Here is a 20,761-nt window from a genome sequence, read left to right on the forward strand (position 1 = left end):
AAAATATGGAAACAGTTGTCATTTACCGTGGTGTTTTAATTGTTTTTGTCGTTTATGCAATCCCTAACTCAAAGGCGTCCCCATAAATCAAGACTCTAATGAAAACATTGACTTTCATTCGGCGTGAATAGATTATTTGGCAAATGGAAATATAATTATACAACTGAATGGTTTACATATCGTGAAAAACAATCACAAAAAAACTTGGCTAGTTAGTTTGTAGATATTCAATTGGCAAAACCATGACAAGTGTCAGTTCTTCTAGAGGTTGCAATTACTGTGACGATATTTTTCAAATCTGGGTTTAGTTGTTACGTTACATGTTTCTTTATCCTCGTTATAACAAGTAGATGGTAGAAATGACAGAAACTAACAAAAAATAAAGAAATTTCTGCTATAGCTTACATTACTCATTTTGTTTCTAGTACACTTGAAAATCCTGCGCACAGGAGGAAATGCCACGTGTACACACTGCGCATGCGTTTTTTTTTACGTTGATCCTGTTGGGTGATCCCAACTTCCGGTGAAACGGGAGAAGCGTCTCACACGATTACTCTGACCAGGCCCATCGTTACATACCCCTACGTAGTTGAACGGGGTTTTTGGTTATAGTCATGGCTTTGTAATTTAAAATAAGTCACCTCGACTTTATTAAAAGAAATTAGGAGACTTTGCTATAGACGCCGTTTTGACTCAACGCCACATCGTCAGAGCGACAGTTAAACGTTACCCAGCTAGTTGGCTAGTTAAAGACATAGCTAGCTACTCACCAACCAAGAACCTCTAAATTAGATCCTGGTGTCTATTTCAAGATGTCAACAGCGGGGTTCAACTCTCAGAATGGGACTGGGACGGGACAAGCTTACGCGAATGGTGAGTAGCATTTAAGTATAAGGAAAGCGGGATCAATGCTAAGTAGCTTACATTAGCTAACGTTCAGGTACCAGGCGAACACTAGCGACAGTTAATTGTGTCTTTGGCTATATGCTATCTGTTAGCTAACTGGTTTGCTTAGTAAGGTTAACGTAAGGTAGCCAGTTAGGGTGAGCTGTCAAGTATTGTTACGCTACAGCTAATCTTGACCCGTGTAACCTCACTGTTTTAAGATGACAGTAATAGTTGCTATTGTTGTGGTGCCCTAACTGCACTCGTTGGCTAACTAATGAAATGTAGACTGTGTTTGCTTCTGTTGGTTTGTCGAATTAACAAACCAACAAGTTGATCGAATACTCAACAGGTATCATAATAGGATTAAGATATGTCATGGCATGTTAAGACTTATCAGAAAACATAACGGATACGGAGCGATCTCCCTGTGAAATCGCCCTTTAATCTTTACCCTCGCGATTCTCGGATAGCTTGAACTTTCTTTTCACGTTGAAACAACTTACGGACTTTCGTCTGTCTTTTTCTCCCGTGTCTCCTGTTTTTTTTCTGTGCAGTTTATAAGCCAGCTAAATATTCTATCTGTATGATTACTCTGTTCGCTGTTGAGCAATACGGATTTGATCTGGTTTAGTAGCTCTGACTTGTTTTCGCTCTGTGTTTCACTGTATATGTGGCACATTGGGTATGATCCAGATTTGTTAGAACACAGATTTCTCTAGCCTGAGCCACTATTCACACATCTATATTCACGTAAACAACTACAGAAAATAATCTCAACAAAATCGAGCATTTATTTGCTTTTCTTAATGGTGCATGTGAAATATTTCACACTTCTTGTGCTGTGCATACTGACAGCATCATTGGTTTATGATGCCCCGGATGATTAGGTCAAGCTGTATATAGTCATGTTTTCTTGAATTGTATCTTAGAGTTTATTTTAATCTTAATGCTTGTCACTCTTAAAAGTTATTGATCTGGAATTTGTTCCCCAAGCTCCCATCAGTCTGAAAGCAACACATTCTTTTTTTTTTATACTTACTTTGTATCACATGTAGTTATTTTAAAAAAGATGAGATTGCAGTAATAACACGGCTGTAAAAATCATGTTTAAAGAAAACTAAATGTACTTAAAGAGAACACACCAACTTTGAACTTCTTATAAACTTGCAGTTGATTCAACAGTGCTTATTTCTTGACAGGCTGTAATTTTTTCCCACGTAATGATTTCGCGCACTTTTTTGATCACATATATAACTTCACCAGGCAGGACTGGATCATCCTGCATCATCATTCAGTATTCTCAAGTCATCTTAAAGTGTTTGATAGTAGAAAAAATTGTACAGCTTTAACGATAGTATGCAATTAAAATTATTAAAAACTTTTGGGAGTAACTGAATTGCACTGTTTGAATTTGAATTGTCTGTTTTTTGGAGTTGGAGTTAAATCCCTCCATTGACACCATTTCAAATCTTTCTTTCAGTAACGGTTCATAAACGGCTTCAGTGATAATTTAGTCTTTAAATGTCCTTTGTTTATATGTTAGAGGTTTTTATACAGCCATGTTATTTTATATACTGTCCTCCTTTGCATTTCACCCTTTATTGCCCTTTGTGATTAGGTAAGAACTGTGACCATCTTGGAGTTTTAGGTCAGTAAGAACATAGAACGATATGAGGTGGATTATGTTCCTTCATATGTCTTTGCTCATTGAAAAGAGGTGTTTTCTAATTCCTTTTCACTTTGCTGACTAAGCTCAGCCGCTGGTTGTTTAGTGAAGCTTTAAATGGATTGTAGGGAAACTGTTTGTATTGTGGAAACAGTTCAGCTTCTAACAGCAACCCGTTGATGCTGCTTTTTATGCACAGTTTACAGACAGATAGTTCAGTCGGTTACATTTATTGATTTTGAATTTACAAATTTACGGTGATTGAGCCCATTTTCTCCTACAACTACATATTTTAGATGATTCCTGCTCTTGACAAGATCTTGCATCACCTGCTGTTAAAATACTTAATATTCTGGAAATTATGAAATGAGTAGCTGTTAATAAAAAATTACTCAAAGCCTGCACTCACTCACGGCAGATCATGTTTAATTAAATCTAAATTTAAAAAAAATCTAGACCCTTTGCTGTCATTTTATTGATCATTTGGGGAATTACTTTATATAAATGATTCTTTTAAATAGAAGATACTACATGACTTTATTCATCTCCAGGGGAAATTTATGTGATACAGCAGCATCTAGAGTCTGGCCTTGAATGTTTGTTTAAATTTTTTTTAATGGGATTGCAAGATTGCATCTGTTGCGTCTCTGGTCTTATTTTTCTGGGAAGGTACTGACATTGCATGTTGTGGTTTTGCCTTTTAGAAATATTTCATGATAACTTAGAGCAACTTAGAGAACTGCAATTTTTGTGAAGATCTTGGCACTATCGTTTGAAAGAAAGAGGAGTGTACAACACAATGTTGATATTTAAAAAAAAGACGGGACTGTCATACATTTAACATGCCTGCATTTTCTCCCTCTGTTTACCAGGTCCATCACAGAATCCAGTTGCCCTGCAGCAGCTGCCAGGAGTCAGCTATGGCATGACTCACCAACCAGCCTACAATCCAATGCAGCCCAAAGCTACCACATCCCCTGCCCCAGGACTCTACCCTTCTGGGCCATACCAGCCTGTTCCTCCAGTTAACTCCTATCAGCCAGGCCCACAGCTCTCTTCTTACCCTTCCTCTCCAGGCCAGCCTCTGTTGTCCAGGCCTCTGATGGGAGGTCCTCCACCCCACACACCCCCCCAGTCTGCCAGCCCCAGCCCTGGTCCCAGGCTGCCCCCAGCACAAGCCACACCACCTCCTCCTGCTGTGTCTACTACTAGCTACTACCCAAGCCCTCAACAGCCCATGGCTCCAGCATGGCAGTACAACACAGCTACCCCACCAATGGGGCCCGCCACTTCTATGAGCACGCATCCCAGAGGCCCTGTGGCAAATCACATGAATCCAGCTGCAAGCTTGGCTGCACCACCACCACCGTCATCTGCAGCTTACAGATCTGCACCAACACCACACAGCACCACCCAACTCTCAGGCCCCGGAATCCCACCCACCTCTATGCATGGATACACTCAGCCAGGTAGGAAAACAAAGGCTCTACTAAAACTTCTAAGACTCACTCGAACATCCAAGTGCACAACACAGTTTCACTTTGAGGTCAAGAAATAATTACGTGGAAGTGAGGCAACAATTTTCAATTACAGCAGGTGACGCAGTCATGATGCAGGCGGTCTGTGGGTCAAGTCACGAAAAAGATTAAGCATTCCGTTTCGGTTGCAGAATGTTAGTTTTCTAATGTACTGGGGGTTGAATAATTTTGCTGACTACTGCACATTGTTTGACAAAATATCCATCTCCGTCTCTTTCCAATGGGTTGATAACATGATTGCTGTGATGTTGTCTTTCTTGCACTTGTCTTCCTTCTTTGACATGTACTCTAGATATGCATATCGCGAGTACTGATATGTTGGAACTGGACATTGCCCTCTGCTCCTACGTTGAACATGTTGGCTGGCTTCTGCTGCCTCTGGCTCCCTCCCAAGCACAGACTCATTTACTCTGGATTTGTACAAAGTTTATATAAGACTTTTATTGTTACTGTGCAATGCTTATGCATTGGTATGACAAAACTTTCGGAAGAAACCACATATTTTGATTTCTTTGTCTGGTGCATGTTGTGTTGCTGAAATGAGTATTCACAAGATGTTGGTGACATTAACCAAATGAATGAGTTAAAGTGTTGCATCGTCACAAAAAAAACCCCAAACAGAGCTTCTCAGTAACATTTTCAACCAACGGGAAGTGGCTGTGTAACATGAAATCTGCATCATAAAGGGGTTGCGTAATTTGTTCAAACCACAGTGTCTGAAGGCTTTGCTAAAAAATGCTGCGATTTCACCTTTTAGTGCCTCAGTCTGTTTCTAGAATATCACTCTGTCTTACAAAAACTGCATAATCGAGGCATATCTGCCAACTACCATAGTGACAGTGAATTTAAGGGCTCACTGAAGAAATGATGAGGTCTTTGTTGAGATTTTACCTTGTTCTGTGATTACTTGATTAAAACCACAAAAGTATATTGGTATTCTATTCAGTGACATGTGGAAGTTGCCACTGTGGTATTGGTTCATGTGGTGAGTGAAGTCTCTGTCTCAGTATAAAAGTAAAATGGCAGTGCTCCTATGTAAATCAGCTCTGAGGACAATGTGTAGTGAAATGATGGTTCATATCATATCAGCAGCCTCAGCTCAGTTTTATTTTAACAAGCTATATATTGCCACGATTTTCTAGATTACTCCCTCAGAGATTCTTCATTTTCCCTTCCTCACTCCTTCAGTTGCTCCCTAGTTGGTTTGTCAGTGGGGATGGAGGCATTGGTGCTTTGACATTTGCTTGCTCTGGCTTAGAAGGGGCACCACCTGGTGTCGCCTCCACTCAGAGCTTATGTTACAGCACCTCTGTGATGTCTTATATCGGTCTTGCACAGGATATCAGCCGACAGAGCAGAGCTGTTTTACATGGCATGGTGACGTTTACATAATTCTGACTGAGATAACTCTAAAGTGTGTCTCCTGTAGGGAGGTTTCTTGAAATGAAAGTATTCAACAGCAACTTTGATCTCTAATTTTACAAGACTGTCGTTTATCCAAAACATTCATAATACTATGGTCTTTCATCAGGCACTGCACCACCACCAATGAATCTCATGGCTCCCCAAACATACCAACCGAGCAGACCTGCCTATGGGCCTCCACCTACAGGACCACCACCAGCCATGAAACCCACACCACCTCCCACTGGACCCCCAATGGCAAATGCCACACCACCACCGAAGACAGATGGTGAATACTTAATATTTACTTTATCTTGGATATGTCAGCTGCCCTGTTTTTAGGTGGGCATACTGAGATTACAAACTTTGTAAAGCTTTGGCACTGGAGTAAACCTTAGAGAAAGGCATGGAAATGGAACCAGATTTTCCTTGAAGACCAAGAAATTTAATAGAAAGTGTTGTTCCCAAGAGTTTATGTATTATTTTAAGACCTTTTTTGTGCACTCTCTCTAGACAGAAATCTGTGAACTTTTCAGAGAGGTGCCTATGTTGTAATGGTGACCCTTTTTTTCAGACAACCAGTGATCTGGACAGAAATCGTAACCCGAGAACCAGGAAACTAAATATAAGCTTGTTCTCACCTTGTCTGTTGATCCCAAGCTGTAGGCTATGACATATCAAACAGGAATGATCAGAACAAAGAAGTCCATATCAGTTTGTAGGAATTTCATAGTGATTAAACAAATAATGTGATTGTGGTGAAGCTCTAACAGTCTGAAAAAATGAAGCTGCCCCGTGGATGATGGCAGATCAACCAGAAGATCTTCTGAATATTTTGACCAGCATTGCCTGTCATTACTTTCCACGCACAATATATTGTAGTTTGATGATGATGATGTAAAGATTACTGGCCAGCGGTAAAGATATCGATTCAGTGTCACGTGGTGCTGCTGTTGGTTGTGGTTTCCCATTGATTGGCAACAGGAGAAACAGCTTTCCTAGATTACAGAAAGGGCAAAGACGGCTTCATAGACACCTGCAGCCATGTTTTCACCCTGTCTTCCCCGATTCATTTGACAACTTTAACTAGTGCTAACGGGAGAGTGATCACAAGTGTTGCTTGCTTTAGTAGGAGACAATAAATAAACATTGTAATATAATATTGTTCCTTTTCCTTTCTGAGTGCCCTTGATAAGACAAATGAGCTCATCTTCTCTGAGGGTTTAACTCAAATAGAGGCTTTTTTGTCTTGTGCCTCAGCAATGCTATCACTGTGACGTCGCTATTTTCGCTATACAGTGAACCCTACATGGGCTGACCACACTCCTTTCCCCAAATGCTGACTGAGTTTAACTGTTTCTCACAGAGGCCTCAGATGTGGTTGGTCATTGTTAAACACTATCCTCAGCCATTCAAGGCTAGAAAACTACAGCAGTTAAAGTTTAAGCACAACAAAACTGAACCACAGTTGCGTGACAAATTAGGAAATTGGCCTCGTGTTAACAGTGCCACGAGTCTGAACTAACCAGCATGCACCTATCCTCAGGCAAAGTCATCACTTCCCTTTAGCTAGCTTTAATATCTTAACAATATCCCTGAGTGATATCTTTAATATTTTAACATCAAAGAACAGATGAGAGAAATATGACCTCCTTCACGAGCATTGAAAGGCAGCTGTTGCACAGACGTCATAGAGGTTGCTCCACTCTTGTCTTATCACCTATTGGATCTTATTTATCTTGATGTACATTTCTACAGAGGCCTTCAGCTTTCTTTTCACTTCTTTTGCCCTGCTCAGGTTCACATTCAACAGGCCGAATGATAGCCACATTTATCCAAGGACCAACACTATTCCAGTTCCCCAGACATTTTATATCACGACTGCCCATAATGGATTGCAAAGAAAAATGATGGCCTATGAGTGAAAGGATTGTCTCTTACTATAAAAAGAAGTACACATTGAGTCTTTGATTTATCCATATCGCTAAAGGCAATGTTAATCTATTAAGAGTCATACGAGTCATATTAGTCAGGGTTCCATCTGAGGAGAACTGGTATTCCAGTTGCAGATGGTCAGACGGCTATATTCATTATGTGATGTATGTACAACTCTTCCTGTGCTGGCTTAGGATTGTGATTGTGTCTTTTTGCACATGTATGTCAATCTGTAAACCAACCATTTTTGTTCTGACCCCCCCCCCCCCCCCCCCCCCACTGCTGTTTCCTTCCCTTCCCTCCTTCTTATACATGCTAGCTCAGTGTGGGGGTGTTGTCAACAACACGCTTTCTCCCACTGAGCCCAACTGCCAGGAGGGGGATATTGAATGTCCAGGTGTGACAAAATTATTCTCTGTGTGGTGTCATTACCTGTTAGATGTCGTGTCAGTGCTGTGGTGCCGATCCGTTGGTTGTTTTTCATCGTTTCCCATGAAAGCACTCATCATTTTTTAATCCCACACATATGGATAGCAGTCTTAAAACTCTACAGAATCAGCACTTACTGCGTTCTGATTAGTTACTTTTATAGAAAAACGCATACAATTATAATATTAGTGAAGTTTAAAGATGATGTGCTTTAAACTGTACTTTTGATTGTGATATTTGGTGGGTTTTTAAAAAGAAATTTTATAGCACTGAATACTTAAATATTTTCTTTTGGGAGTTTTCACTCCTCTTTGTCTTCTAGCTTCATCACATTTCATGTAACTGATAGATATCTAAGTACAAATTCCATTAATTTCTGTAATTGGCATCATCATTGCCATATTTCAGTACTCCTGTTGTGTCCATCTATCCTTTGCGTTGTGGGCTTAGTCACAAATAGCAAAGTGTCTAAAATGATCTTTGTTTCCATACAGGAGCTGTAGCTGGCAATGGCCCAGAAGCATCAAACAGCTATAATCATGTTGACAACAAAATGGGTGAGGGCCTTTCCTGTCGCGTATGGTCTGTTTTTCATGCCAACCACGTGGGCTGTCTGGGTTTACACAGATAGTCTGTCTCCTTATGTTTTTTATTTTTATTTACAACCTTCATCTATAAATCCTGTCATCATGACTGTTGTAATAATAAAAAAATCGGCACCTGCTGCAGGGATTGTTCTGGAGAAACCTTTGAGTGACGACCAGTTCTGCCGGCTGTAACCAGCTACAGGCTTTACGTTGAAAAGATGACCCTTGGATTACATAATTAGCTTTTTTTTTAACAGCTATTGTCTGTGCCACAGACCTGCTGTAAACATTCATCAACATTTTCTAAACAAAATGCACCATTCACAACTCAGATTTTAGTAACTTCATAGCCAGAGTGGATTTGGCCCAAGGCAGTGCCTTTGTGTACACTTCTGCCAGGAAAAGCAGAATTGCAGTCTTTGTTTCGGTCTTTTCGAATTGCCTCACAGTTTCATTCGTCACTGTTTCATTGTATGCTTGATTTCTCATATACATTGACCCTTTTCATCTATTATCCTATTAACCTTTTACCCCTTTTCACTTGCAGCTGGCCTGACTCAGCCCGGCCCACCTGGTCGCCACTTGGGCCATTACCCTTCCCTGCCCCCTGGATACCAGAACACCTCAGCTTCCCACACAACACCCCCCATGCACCCTGCCATGCAAGCTGCCACACAGCCTTTCACACAAGCACCTCAGCCATACCAGCAGGTGAGAGGAAAGTCAGGGCGTTGCACTGTCTTTGTAGTGTTAGAAGAGTTTGTTTGCACTTTTAGCTCTTTATTATGTGCAAGTTCACACATGCAAACCCCCACCCCCCCGGGTGTACTGGCTGCATATGGGTGTTTGTTTTATTGTTATAGTGAATGTTCACTTTTTTTTTTTCACTGTTTAGACTAGTCATTCGTGCAGGAGTAGTCATCCACACTTTATTAAGTAATAAGTTAGCAGTTTTTAGTACATTTCTAACCATTATATCTTTCTGTTCTAACTCATCTAGCTGCCCGGTGGCCCAGGGGCAGCCCAGCTGAGCCCATCATTGGCAGCCATGAGTCTCCAGTCCAGTACCCCAGAGGCCCTGAGGGCAGTCAACCTGTTGCAGGAGAGGAATCTGCTGCCACCAACCCCAGTTCCTGCACCTACACCCTGCCTCCCACAGGACCTGCAGAAGATCAACTGCAACCCAGAGTAAGCTGTGATAAACCCCTACTGCATGTGTTTATATGGACTATGCAGTTATTATTGTTTGAAACTGATGTCGGTGTGATTGATGTTTTTAGATTATAAAGGAATTATTTATACAATTTCATCACAGAGAAATTGACAACGTCAGCTGCAGTTAGGTTTCCATCTGTGCACACATCGTTTACCTGAATCTTTACCCGTTTTTCTTTCTGCAGGGTTTTCCGTTGTACACTGACCAGCATCCCTCAGACCCAGTCTCTGCTCAATAAAGCGAAGATGCCGCTGGGCCTGCTGCTACACCCCTTCAAAGACCTCTCGGTAGCTATTGAGGTTCATATTTACAATATTTTTTGAAACATGGCTTTGGGTTTACTTTGTTTTCTGGCTCTGTATGTTCTTAATCTTGCTCCCCACTGGTTCTGGCACATAAATGAAGAAGATAAACTATCCCTGTTACAGCTGCTTTAGGGGGTCAGAGGAAATGTGCTGTTCTTCCTCAAAACTGATTAAGCAGCATGTTTAGTCACGACCCATTTTGTTAACCTTGAAGTCAGGGAAAGCTATGTTTAGCTGCTATGAAGACGGATCATTTCAGCACACTTTAATTGGGTTAGTGAATGCAGTAAGCAACTCCGTTTGCCTCACCGGCTCACTGACAGGTTCTCTCTCCTTGTGTTTGTCTCTCTGTGCTCTCCACTGTTGCCATTTACACAATCAATTCTCAGATGCACAGCAGAGCTCATTTATTGAATGTCAGATAACAAGCCAATGACCAACTGGGATTTTGATGTTTTTCTGAGGCATTTTGCCATTTTTGTTATTCAAATATTCAACATGATTCATCATATTTCCAGCTGAGTTGATGTAACATTGTTACTATAGCTTTATTATATAGACGATACTGTGAATAATTTTGCTGCTGAAAACACTTGACTAAACATAGTTTAAGAGTTTCAAGTGTTATAGTATTTAGCATTTATTCTGAGTGAATGACAGAATAAAATGTAACGGGGCCTTTTATTTTTTAGCTCAGTTAAAACACACTGTTGCGATGTTGCACACTGAGAGTTGTCCCCTCTGTTAAATGGAGGCTGTGTTCTTTATCATGGCTATGGTCGCTATGGTGAATTATAGTATTCTTGTTTAAATGATTACGTGATTATTTCGAAGTGAAAAGGGTTGTTGAAACAAAACTTCTCGGCTAGTTGACCTCAGGTAACAGTTTTTTTTCTATTGCTTTTCTGCAGTCGGACTTAATTCTTCCGTTTTCTTTTTGTATGTTTGCACTGAGAGTAAGTTGTTAGTGAGAACTTAGGCAATCAAATCCTTGCATAAAAGAATTCGAATCTATAAAAATGCATTGAATACCTCCTTTACTGTTGACAGCAAAAGATGCTTTTAGAATAAGGCACTCCAGACTCATTTACCTGGTCGTAGTCATTCGGTCTACGCTCCTACATTAATTGAGGACACAAACAGCAGAGGCGTTACACAACTTGGACAGCAATAAGAACTTCTTTATTCAAGTGGCAGCTACAATGAGATGCAAACTAGGAAAGCTAGTTTTTCTGACAGAGGTTGTTTCTGTTCTCTTCATTGCAGCAACTTCCTGTGGTGACATCTAGTACCATCGTCAGGTGTCGGTCCTGCAGAACTTACATCAACCCCTTTGTCTCTTTCTTGGACCAGAGAAGGTGGAAGTGCAACCTCTGTTATCGAGTCAATGACGGTAAAAAGCAAGAGAGATAAGTGAGAAAGGAGGACCTGAAAGAGCTACTGTCTGTTAGAATGTTAGAGGCACTTAACAGTGTGTTAGACTAATGCAGCCGAGCCACAAAATGTTGTTTATAGAGAGTGAATATTTACCCACCCTGTGGATGTCTTCGTTGATTTTAATGTCTGGCTCATATGAAGAAAAAAGACAAATCTACTAAATGTTGTATGATGATGGGAAGAAAAAGAATGCTTAATAAGAAACCTCTTTGGATGTTGTGTCTGTCTGTGTAGTTCCAGAAGAGTTCATGTACAATCCAGTCAGCAGATCATATGGAGAACCACACAAAAGACCCGAGGTCCAGAATGCCACTATTGAGTTCATTGCTCCTTCAGAGTACATGGTAAGTTTTAGCAGCTTTATTAATCTTGTACCTTTTAAAGCATCATGACACAAACTGTGTATTGTAATGCTACAGGACCGATAAGGATTTATACTATATGTGATTAAAGAAAAAGACAAAACAAACAAAGTAAATGTTGTTGATTATCTTTCTCTTCTGCCTCACTTCCTCTGACAGCGTTGTCTTTGGTCTCTTTGCTGCTTCTGCCACAGTTCAGATATATATATATATATATTGTTTTTCCTTTTATTTCAAACAAGTGTTTTTCTTTTCTACATGTTTTTTTTAATTATTATTATTTGTCATGGGAACAGTGTGTGGTGAACTAGTTGTTGTTGTGGGACGTGGTGCTGTGCAGGAAAGCAAAGCCCTGAAGTGCAGTATCTCAGCCCCTGGCTCGCTCCAGGGCAGTTTCAGGTCTGGGAACATGCATAATAAAGGTTGTTCAGAACCAGTCACAGGCAGGTAGTTTTAAGGTTCACACGTCTCTTGTGTTACCCGTAAACGATGTGTGCACTTGCCTGGATACTTCTGTAAAGTAATGTTACATGTTGTAGATGAACTAGGACAGACAGATGTATGTATGTGTTTGTAATTTTGTCTTTTTATTTATTTCACTTGAAATAACTTGTATTTGCCTGGATTTCGTGCAGTTGAGGCCACCGCAGCCTGCTGTTTATCTCTTTGTTTTGGACGTATCTCACAACGCAGTAGAGACCGGGTACCTGAATGTGTTCTGTCAGTCACTGCTGGACAACATCAATGCGTATGTACAACATTCTCTTTTGAGTTAGTTCAGATTATGTGAACTATATTAAAATATATTTTTACATGGAAATGGGATAAAACCATCAACCTAAGAAGATCATCCCTGTCATATAAATCTAATGCTTTATCTACGAATGTGTGTGTGTGTGTTCCCAAGGCTTCCTGGAGACTCGCGGACAAAGATAGGCTTCATAACTTTTGACAGCACCATCCACTTCTACAACCTCCAGGAGGGACTCTCCCAGCCGCAGATGCTTATCGTATCTGACATTGAAGGTGAGACACAGCTGACAGCAAAGGCCACGCCTCATCATTGCATCTGTCTGCAAACCTACTGCAGGAATATTAACACACATTATCCTTCTCAAACAGTCTGAGCACATTTCTGATTGTTATTCTTAAAATGGATATAAATATCAGAGCTGGCTGTTTTTTTAAGTTATGATATTTTGTGTTCCACAGATATTTTTTTACCAACACCAGACAGCCTTCTAGTAAACCTCAACGAATGCAAAGAGGTAAGAATTGTAACTCGATTAATGCCAAGTTATGAAATGTGAAAACATTCAGTAGGAAGTAACATTGGTTATTACAGTTCATTTAAGATGTCACGCCTGTTATAACACGCCAGCTTGGGTTCCCACTGGTAGATTGAAGAAGTAAGACAGGGCTTCACAGACTGGGTATTCGTTTATTTAATCTTTTTTTTTTTTTTTTCAGCTAGTGCAGGATCTGCTGAAGAGCCTGCCAAATTTATTTCAGAAGACAATGGAGACCCAATCTGCTCTGGGTTCAGCTCTGCAGGCAGCCTTCAAGTTGTTGTCACCCACCGGGGGGCGCATGTCTGTCTTTCAGACCCAGTTACCTAACCTTGGTGTGGGGGCTCTCCAGTCCAGAGAGGACCCCAACCAGCGGGCATCTGCCAAGGTATAAATTTATAATGACGACGTTTCTAAAGGATCTCAATGAGGAGCGCATTGAAAATCAGAAAAAGAATGTATAATCTGATTCAAGATCCACACTTTATTCCAGCTGATGGTGATTGTGTAGCAAATCAAGAATAAGAAATGTTTACCAAGTCAGTAAGTTTAGTTTCCACCTCAGGAAATTTAGCCAACAAGCTGACATACCAGCAAGCGTAAAGCTAACACCATAAATGCTGGTGATGAGGAACAGACTACGCTCCCGTGTCCTTATAATGTACGGTCCAGAATCTGCGTGAGTCTTTACTGACGCCTGCCTGCCAGCGGCTAGCTTGGGTTTTACCCTGATGTGTTTTCCTTTCAGGACATCCAGCACTTATCCCCGGCGACAGACTTCTACAAGAAGCTGGCCCTGGACTGCTCTGGCCAGCAGGTGGCTGTTGATCTGTTCCTGCTCAGCGCTCAGTACTGTGACCTGGCGTCGCTCGGTGAGTAGCAGGCTGATTGATTAGAGGGGGAAAATAGAGAAAGATTTTAGTAAAATAAAACAGCATGTGGTGGAGTTCGGTGGTGTGGATGCTGTTCAAGGCCACAAGTTCAGTAAATGTATTAATTGTGCTCAGCGCAGTAGTCTCTATCTGACCTTCTGTTTCCAAAAATATGTACATTTTGGCAAAGGAAGAATTCTGGTTAGATCGTCTGATTGTTTATGTATTTCCCTTGTTCTGGTCTTTCTCTGTCCCAGGCTGCATATCCAGGTTCTCGGCAGGGAGCGTTTACTACTATCCCTCCTACCACCACCAGCACAACCCAGCTCAGGTGGAGCGCTTCCAGAAGGATTTGAAGAGATATATAACAAGAAAGATTGGCTTTGAGGCTGTTATGAGGATACGTTGCACCAAAGGTCTGTTGGCACTAAAGCTCAGGGCACGTTTGAGTGTTGAAAATACATTAAGAGTATGTTCCCAGATCCGAGTTTTTAATCTTTCGTTTATCTTAGATTTTTAAATCTTATTTATTAGTGTAGTGATAAGACATAAACTCATTGTGTTTGTGGTTTGCAGTAAGTTTGTGCGACTCCTCGTGCCACCGTAGCTCAATGGGTTATGCTGTATATCCGGTGACAAGAAGTGATTATTGATAATTGATCTTGTTTCTCTCTCCATCCCTCTGCAGGTATGTCCATCCACACGTTCCACGGAAACTTCTTTGTGCGCTCCACAGATCTGTTGTCCCTCCCCAACGTCAACCCGGATGCTGGCTTTGCAGTTCAGATGTCCATCGAGGAAAACCTGGACGACATGCAGGTCGTTTCTTTCCAGGCAGCGCTGCTCTACACCTCAAGCAAAGGTACACACAAGCAGACAGAGGCGGTCGTGTATTCTAAATTCAGACCCTACATCTTCGACTCTGTGTATTGATAACGAGTTTCCTCTCACAGGAGAGAGGAGGATCCGCGTGCACACGCTGTGTCTTCCTGTTGTCAATTCTCTGTCAGATATCTTTGCGGGTGCTGATGTTCAAGCGATCACTGGACTTTTGGCTTGTATGGGTAAGTGTCTTCCCACAGTTCAGTGCTCAGATGCTTACATTGAAACAAGAACGACTTTTCTCCTTGGAGGATAATTTACTCTGTGTGCAGAGTAACTCCAGATCAAACAACAGAAACTAGGATGCAATAAAAACTATTTAAGAGGTCAAACCATCCATCATCTACCGCTTATCCGGGGGTCGGGTCGCAGGGGCAGCAGCTTTAACAGAGGTCAAACCTTTTTGTTTCTCTCATGTCTGTTAACATCATTTAAAAACACAATTATTTGCCTTGAAAAGGCTTAAAAATAATGTACATGTTGCCTCAGGTCGTTACAGGTAAAGATTTGTGCTGCATGCGGCCGTTTTTCCCCTTTTTTTTCTTTTCTAAAAGCTGGTGGATGATTTAGATTTTTGTGCATATAAAGTAACTTATTCCTTATTTTATTCAGTGAATTCAGAAGCTGAGTGGAGGCTTGTAGACTCTTAAAAAGCTGTGTGTATATGGTCAACTTGTCGACAAAGTTGTTTATACAGTAAAAGCCCAGAATTATTCTTAGCCTGATTCTTAACTCTTTTTTTTTTTTTAAAGCCAGTAGGTTTCTTCTGATTTGGAAAAAAAAAACTACTTTGTCTTTGAGAAGTTAACGATGAATATCAGTTCATTTCTATACAGATTATACTAAAAGCGTGTGACGTCCTGCCCACACTCTGCCTCACTCATCATCAAACACATCTTAGCATTACTAACAAGCTTTTTGCATGTCTCCACCGGGGATTAGGTTAGCTTCATCTGCTTTACTGTTATTAACTCTGACAGATGGCGATGAGTGGTGACAGCTGTGGTTGCCTAGCGACCATCACATATTGAGCAGTCATGTCTGTTTCCTATGAAATATGACACAGATGAGTTTATTTCAGCTGGAAGGGAAGATGGTGTAAATTATAGAGACATAAAGCCATTTAACGTAGTGCTGTAAGACAAAAAGAATTCTGTATTTCTGTTGCGGTCAAATCTGTACTGTTACAGATTATTTTGCTGACTCATTGCCACTTTTAGTGGCATCAAAAGCGACTTCAAAGCTTTGACAACTTGTCTGTTTTGATGATGCTTCTCTACCTATGGTAACATGGTTGGATTTATTAATTTATTCAGATTGGATTAGGAAAACTACAAATATTTTGGTTTCTACTCTAAACTTCCCGGCAGCCAAGTTTTTGGACTCCTCTTGACACTCCCCTCCATTGAAGGACACCAAGTCCTTGTTTCTTCCAAATTCTAAATCCCTCACACAGCTGCTGACAGAAAGCCTTCTCAGTCCTTCTCCTGATAACTTCGACTGTGTCCCTCTCTCCAGCTGTGGACCGCTCGGTGACTGCCAGTCTGAGTGATGCCAGAGATGCGATGACCAACGCTGCCATCGACTCGCTGACGTCTTACCGGCAGTCGGTGTTGACCATCCAGCAGCCAGGCCTGCTGGCTCCGGCCTGCCTCAGACTCTTCCCTCTCTACATCCTAGCCCTGCTCAAACAGGTCATCTTTTTTTAACCTAATACAATAATTGGAGAGCAACCATACTGTCAGCTAATTATTTTTTTTGCTATAAAAACCTTTCACTTTTGCCTTGACTTGAACCTCGATTCGTTAGATGAGGATAACCTACTATGTCATCTTTGCTTGATTAACACAGACTAAAACCAGAATATATCATGTCAAGAAACTGCTTCTGCTTCCATTGAGTCATTTCTGATCCTGTTTGGTGTGTTTGTGTGTGAACACTGTAGAAAGCCTTCAGGACAGGCACCAGCACCCGGTTGGATGACCGAGTTTCTGCCATGTACCAGCTGAAGTACCAGCCCCTGACCTACTCCATGCTGATGATCCACCCCGCTCTGTACCGTGTCGATGATCTGTCAGATGAGGTGAGGATGAAGTTTGACTACTGGAGGCAGACCAGGGCCGCCGCTGCTTTCAAAGACACCTGACTTTTTCTCTGAAGTCCATGTGTTTTTGACAATATGATTGGAAAAGAAAGCAAAAACTGTTTTTATGTTGTGTATAAATAAGTGGAAGAATTTTGTTTTTTCTTCCTGTTAAGACTATATTAAGTGTTGAAGCCAAATAGTAAATCCACTATTTTCCAGGTGTTTTGAAGTATCACTATGCGACTTAGTAATCTTCCTATGTCGTCCCCATTTTCTCAGGGGGCTCTGAACGTCAATGAGCGGACCATCCCTCAGCCTAAAGTGCTGCAGCTGTCTGTGGAGAAGCTCAGCAGGGAGGGAGCTTTCCTCATGGATGCTGGAATCGTAAGTTTTCAAATAAAGACTCGTAACAAGCTGGCAAAGCCACAGCTGGGATTTCCCTCACTGTGATGTAATGATTCGCTGCCTACGGTTTTTTTTTTTAATTACTCTAAAGATGCTTTGGATGCAGCATCTCTATAATTGTGGGTCACAGTTTGTGGAAAAAAGGAGCTTGGAGAGAAATGTCTTCAGAAGAAAAAGTAATATGTAAATGTAATGTCAATGCATTTTGGGCCAATAAAGGGGTCTGCCAGTCTCTTTTACCCACATACATCTTTGTAATAAAACCTCGAGCTGACGAGTTAAAACATCTGCTTTTTTTTCTTCTTCTTCTTAATAAAAGGTGATGTATCTGTGGATCGGACGCAACTGCCACCCCAACTTCCTCACACAAGTCCTGGGAGTTCCGAATTACGCTGCCGTGCCTGAGAACTTGGTAGGAAAAGTCATGGTGCAGTTTTCACCCTCCACTGAAATGTATATTTGTGCTCAAACTTGATTGTTGTGTTCTTCTCAGTATCTCCTCCCAGAACTGGACACTGCAGAGTCACAGAGAACCAGAGCTTTGATCGGGTGGCTCAGGGATCAGAGGCCGTTCTTCCCCTCCCTGCATATCATCAGGTGGGCGACAGGCCTCGTTGGGCATTAGAAGGGCACAAAATATCACCTGGTATCAGAAATGAGGACTTTTTACACTCAGTTTCCAGCTTCAGTCTGACATTTCCTCCACAGTGATTGATTTCCTTGGATGAGGGCAATTTCTCTCCTTAGTTACTAGACCCAGACAGATGTGGTTGAGTTTAGAATTACAAGTTAGTCACAAGGAACAGTTCATATGTAATTTATAAGGAAGATTTAAAGCTTCTCGTAAGAATTGTGAGATTTCACAGTGGCAACATGGTGCATACGCATGCCGATGATTTGTAAAGGTGGACGTAAAGCACCATATTGTGCTGGTAAAGGCAGGGGAAGAGGGAGATTGCTAGTTGGCAAACAAATGTGTGTTGGATGAATATGTTACAGCAGTTGGCTTTAAATGTGTTGTATAGAAGAAGAAGCTCTTGATATCTCTGACAGGGAAAGGTAATGGGAAAATAAAAGCCTCTGAATCCAAAGAAACTCTAAGCTTTAAACAAAGTGATCAATTCATTGTTTTCCAGCCAAAACCAAACTTGAACTGACATTTTGACATGTTTCTCCCTGTATTTGATGACCTCCTCAGGGACGAGAGCCAGCTGAAACCACACTTTATGCAGAACATGATCGAGGACCGAACAGAGTCGGCCCTGTCGTACTACGAGTTCCTCCTCCACCTCCAACAGCAAATCTCCAAATAATCCTCTGTGAGATTGTTGAGACGAGGAGACCTCCGATCAAGGACATGCATCATGTGTATGTGTGTGCGTATATATGTGTGTGTATATGAGTGTGTGTGTGTGTGTGTTAAAGCAGTGAGATGCACACTCAAGGATGCCTCCTGCTCCACCTGCAGCTGTGGTCCACCATTATCTCGGAGAAGAACCCGAGCTTGATGTGAGGCGATCATCTGAATCAAGTTGTGCAACGGAGAGACGCGCGGACGTGACTAAGACTTGATTCTTATGTAATCTGGCACTTTTCTTACCAGCTGAAGCAATGTGTCGGACGAATACTAAAGCAATGATGATGATTATTATAATGTCAGTGATTGAATGAATCAGTGTTTATTCTCATAGAACAATGCTGTCAAACGGGTATCGTTCAGATACAGTACAGGCAAATGGATGTGTTCAAGTGTTTTTGTTCTAAAAGCACACTCGTCTTTACTAACACAAATCAAACGCGTACGTATGCAAGTATGAATGCTTTAGTTTAGCTTTATGAGGAAGGTTAGTGCTCAAAGACTGTTCTTGGATATCACCTCGAGTATTTGTGTACACAACACCTGAGCTCTAACGACTTTAACATTGTACCTGAAGGACGAAGTGTGTGCTTTTTTTTCTTTTTTTTTATTTGACGGTCATTATAATCGTGTGTTGAACAAATGCGTAGACTCTGATGTTGAGGGCAGATGGACATTCGCTGCCTGGGACGTGTAGGCCGGCAGTGGGACGTTGTCTCGTGAGTCTGAGCTGTTCATCTTTTCTGTCTGTGGACATCCGAACACTCTGACAACATCACTCTTCTGTTTATTCCTTTTTTTTCTGATTGTTTAATTTATGAGACTCCTAATCTGATTAAATTCTATAATTGCCTTGTATGGGAACTCACTTTTTATTTTTAAACCTCCGTTTAAATACAGACTATATACAAAATATTTTAATATAATAGATATGGGAAATTCTTTAACACAGACATAACAAAGCCATTGTGATCTTTTAATCGTGCTTATTGATACTTGTATATTGAAAATACTGCATTATATGTAGGTGGAGAAATGCTGATGATTTTAGTATAAACATGAAGCTGAAATGACGCGAAGAAAATAAAATATTTGGGACTTTTTAAACGCAGTTTGTGTTTTGGTGGGTGAACGCTGTTAACTTTGAAGACCAACTCATGAACCAGTTAGTCCAAGTTTCTCAAGTGTGAGCTGGAATGAAGGCTTCTGATTTGGGCCGACTGCACACAGTTTGTGGTCTGTTTATCATAGAAGATAAATGTATTTAGAAGCATTTGTTTAGTCCACGTGCAGAAAGACTGAAAATTGAAAATGGTCTCGTTTTGTGTCGAGTAAGTTGCACGACGTGTGCTGTCGTCATACTCAAGTCTGAAGACTTCACCGAGTAAGAAGAAGGGCTTGAGGAGGTGTCGGCGACCCCGTCTGAACCCAAGAGAGTGAATGGATTACATGAAGAAACAGAAAAAATCTTACCTGAACTCTTTTGAGAAAAAAAAAAGAAAAAAAAGCCAAATCTGTCTTACAGTTGCTGCTGCAGTTTCATTGGTCAGTTAGTGGCATCTGACCACTCCAGGAAAGAAACTCGATGGTAATGAATAAGCTGTTTAAAGCTGGCCTGTCAGTTAACTTTCCATTGCTGTGGTCAAATGAAAATGGCCTTAAAGGGCAGTCTGTGGTCTGTGTTCAACATGCACTGAAACCATCTCCACTCTTTAGAAATGTTGATGTCGGCTGCGGTGTGGCTCTCTGTGAAAGCTAAGCAGAACCGGTTCTGTTCTTTTTTTGTTTTCAGTCTTATTTTAAAAATTTCAAATCTGTTGATTTCACCTGGCGTTAGAAAAACAAAAGCATTTAATTTAACAGCCGAACATTCTGTGTTCGTAAAACAAGAATCATGAAGAGGGAAGGAAAAAAAGATACAATCTTAAAAAACATTACCGAACGATTGATGGGATATTTCCTTCTAAATGTCAGTGTCCACCTGTGCTTTTCCTGTAGAGGTAACGGCAGCCATCTGCCCCAGTACTTTCCCTGTCATCAAACCCACATCATCAACATTTGTGGAAATGTTCTTGCTTTCTTCAGGCAGTCATCTTTCTGTGT

At 41.1% G+C, this 20,761-nt stretch overlaps 1 protein-coding gene across 4 annotated transcripts; it reads left to right on the top strand.

The window, feature by feature from the left end:
• The first annotated feature begins 518 nt into the window (after positions 1–518).
• Positions 519–19,765, top strand: sec24a (SEC24 homolog A, COPII coat complex component). Of its 4 annotated transcripts, none has more exons than XM_072374303.1 (24): positions 519–873; positions 3,427–4,023; positions 5,624–5,785; positions 7,751–7,828; positions 8,355–8,417; positions 8,995–9,158; positions 9,448–9,635; positions 9,848–9,962; positions 11,235–11,361; positions 11,640–11,749; positions 12,403–12,515; positions 12,675–12,793; positions 12,980–13,035; positions 13,238–13,444; positions 13,805–13,928; positions 14,186–14,344; positions 14,617–14,790; positions 14,882–14,992; positions 16,329–16,504; positions 16,756–16,893; positions 17,176–17,280; positions 17,621–17,713; positions 17,795–17,898; positions 18,500–19,765. In XM_072374303.1, exons 1-24 carry the CDS (start codon positions 813–815, stop codon positions 18,612–18,614), a joined length of 3,459 nt encoding a protein of 1,152 aa, XP_072230404.1. In that variant the 5' UTR covers positions 519–812; the 3' UTR covers positions 18,615–19,765. The 4 variants fall into 4 exon arrangements, with proteins under 4 accessions (XP_072230404.1, XP_072230405.1, XP_072230406.1 ...); XM_072374304.1 differs by having other exon boundaries at positions 9,848–9,950; XM_072374305.1 differs by lacking the exon at positions 7,751–7,828.
• Positions 19,766–20,761: the final 996 nt, after the last annotated feature.

The sequence above is a fragment of the Leuresthes tenuis genome, unplaced genomic scaffold (genome assembly GCF_036924035.1).
Source record: "Leuresthes tenuis unplaced genomic scaffold, fLeuTen1.0.hap1 SCAF_21, whole genome shotgun sequence".
NCBI classification, from domain to species: Eukaryota; Metazoa; Chordata; class Actinopteri; order Atheriniformes; family Atherinopsidae; genus Leuresthes; species Leuresthes tenuis.

Coding starts and splice junctions, on each gene's coding strand:
- sec24a (XM_072374303.1), top strand. CDS start 813: ATGTCAACAGCGGGGTTCAACTCTCAGAATGGGACTGGGACGGGACAA. Junction 9,963..11,234: donor ACCTCTCGGTAGCTATTGAG/GTTCATATTTAC, acceptor TCTTCATTGCAG/CAACTTCCTGTGGTGACATC. Junction 12,794..12,979: donor TATCGTATCTGACATTGAAG/GTGAGACACAGC, acceptor TGTGTTCCACAG/ATATTTTTTTACCAACACCA.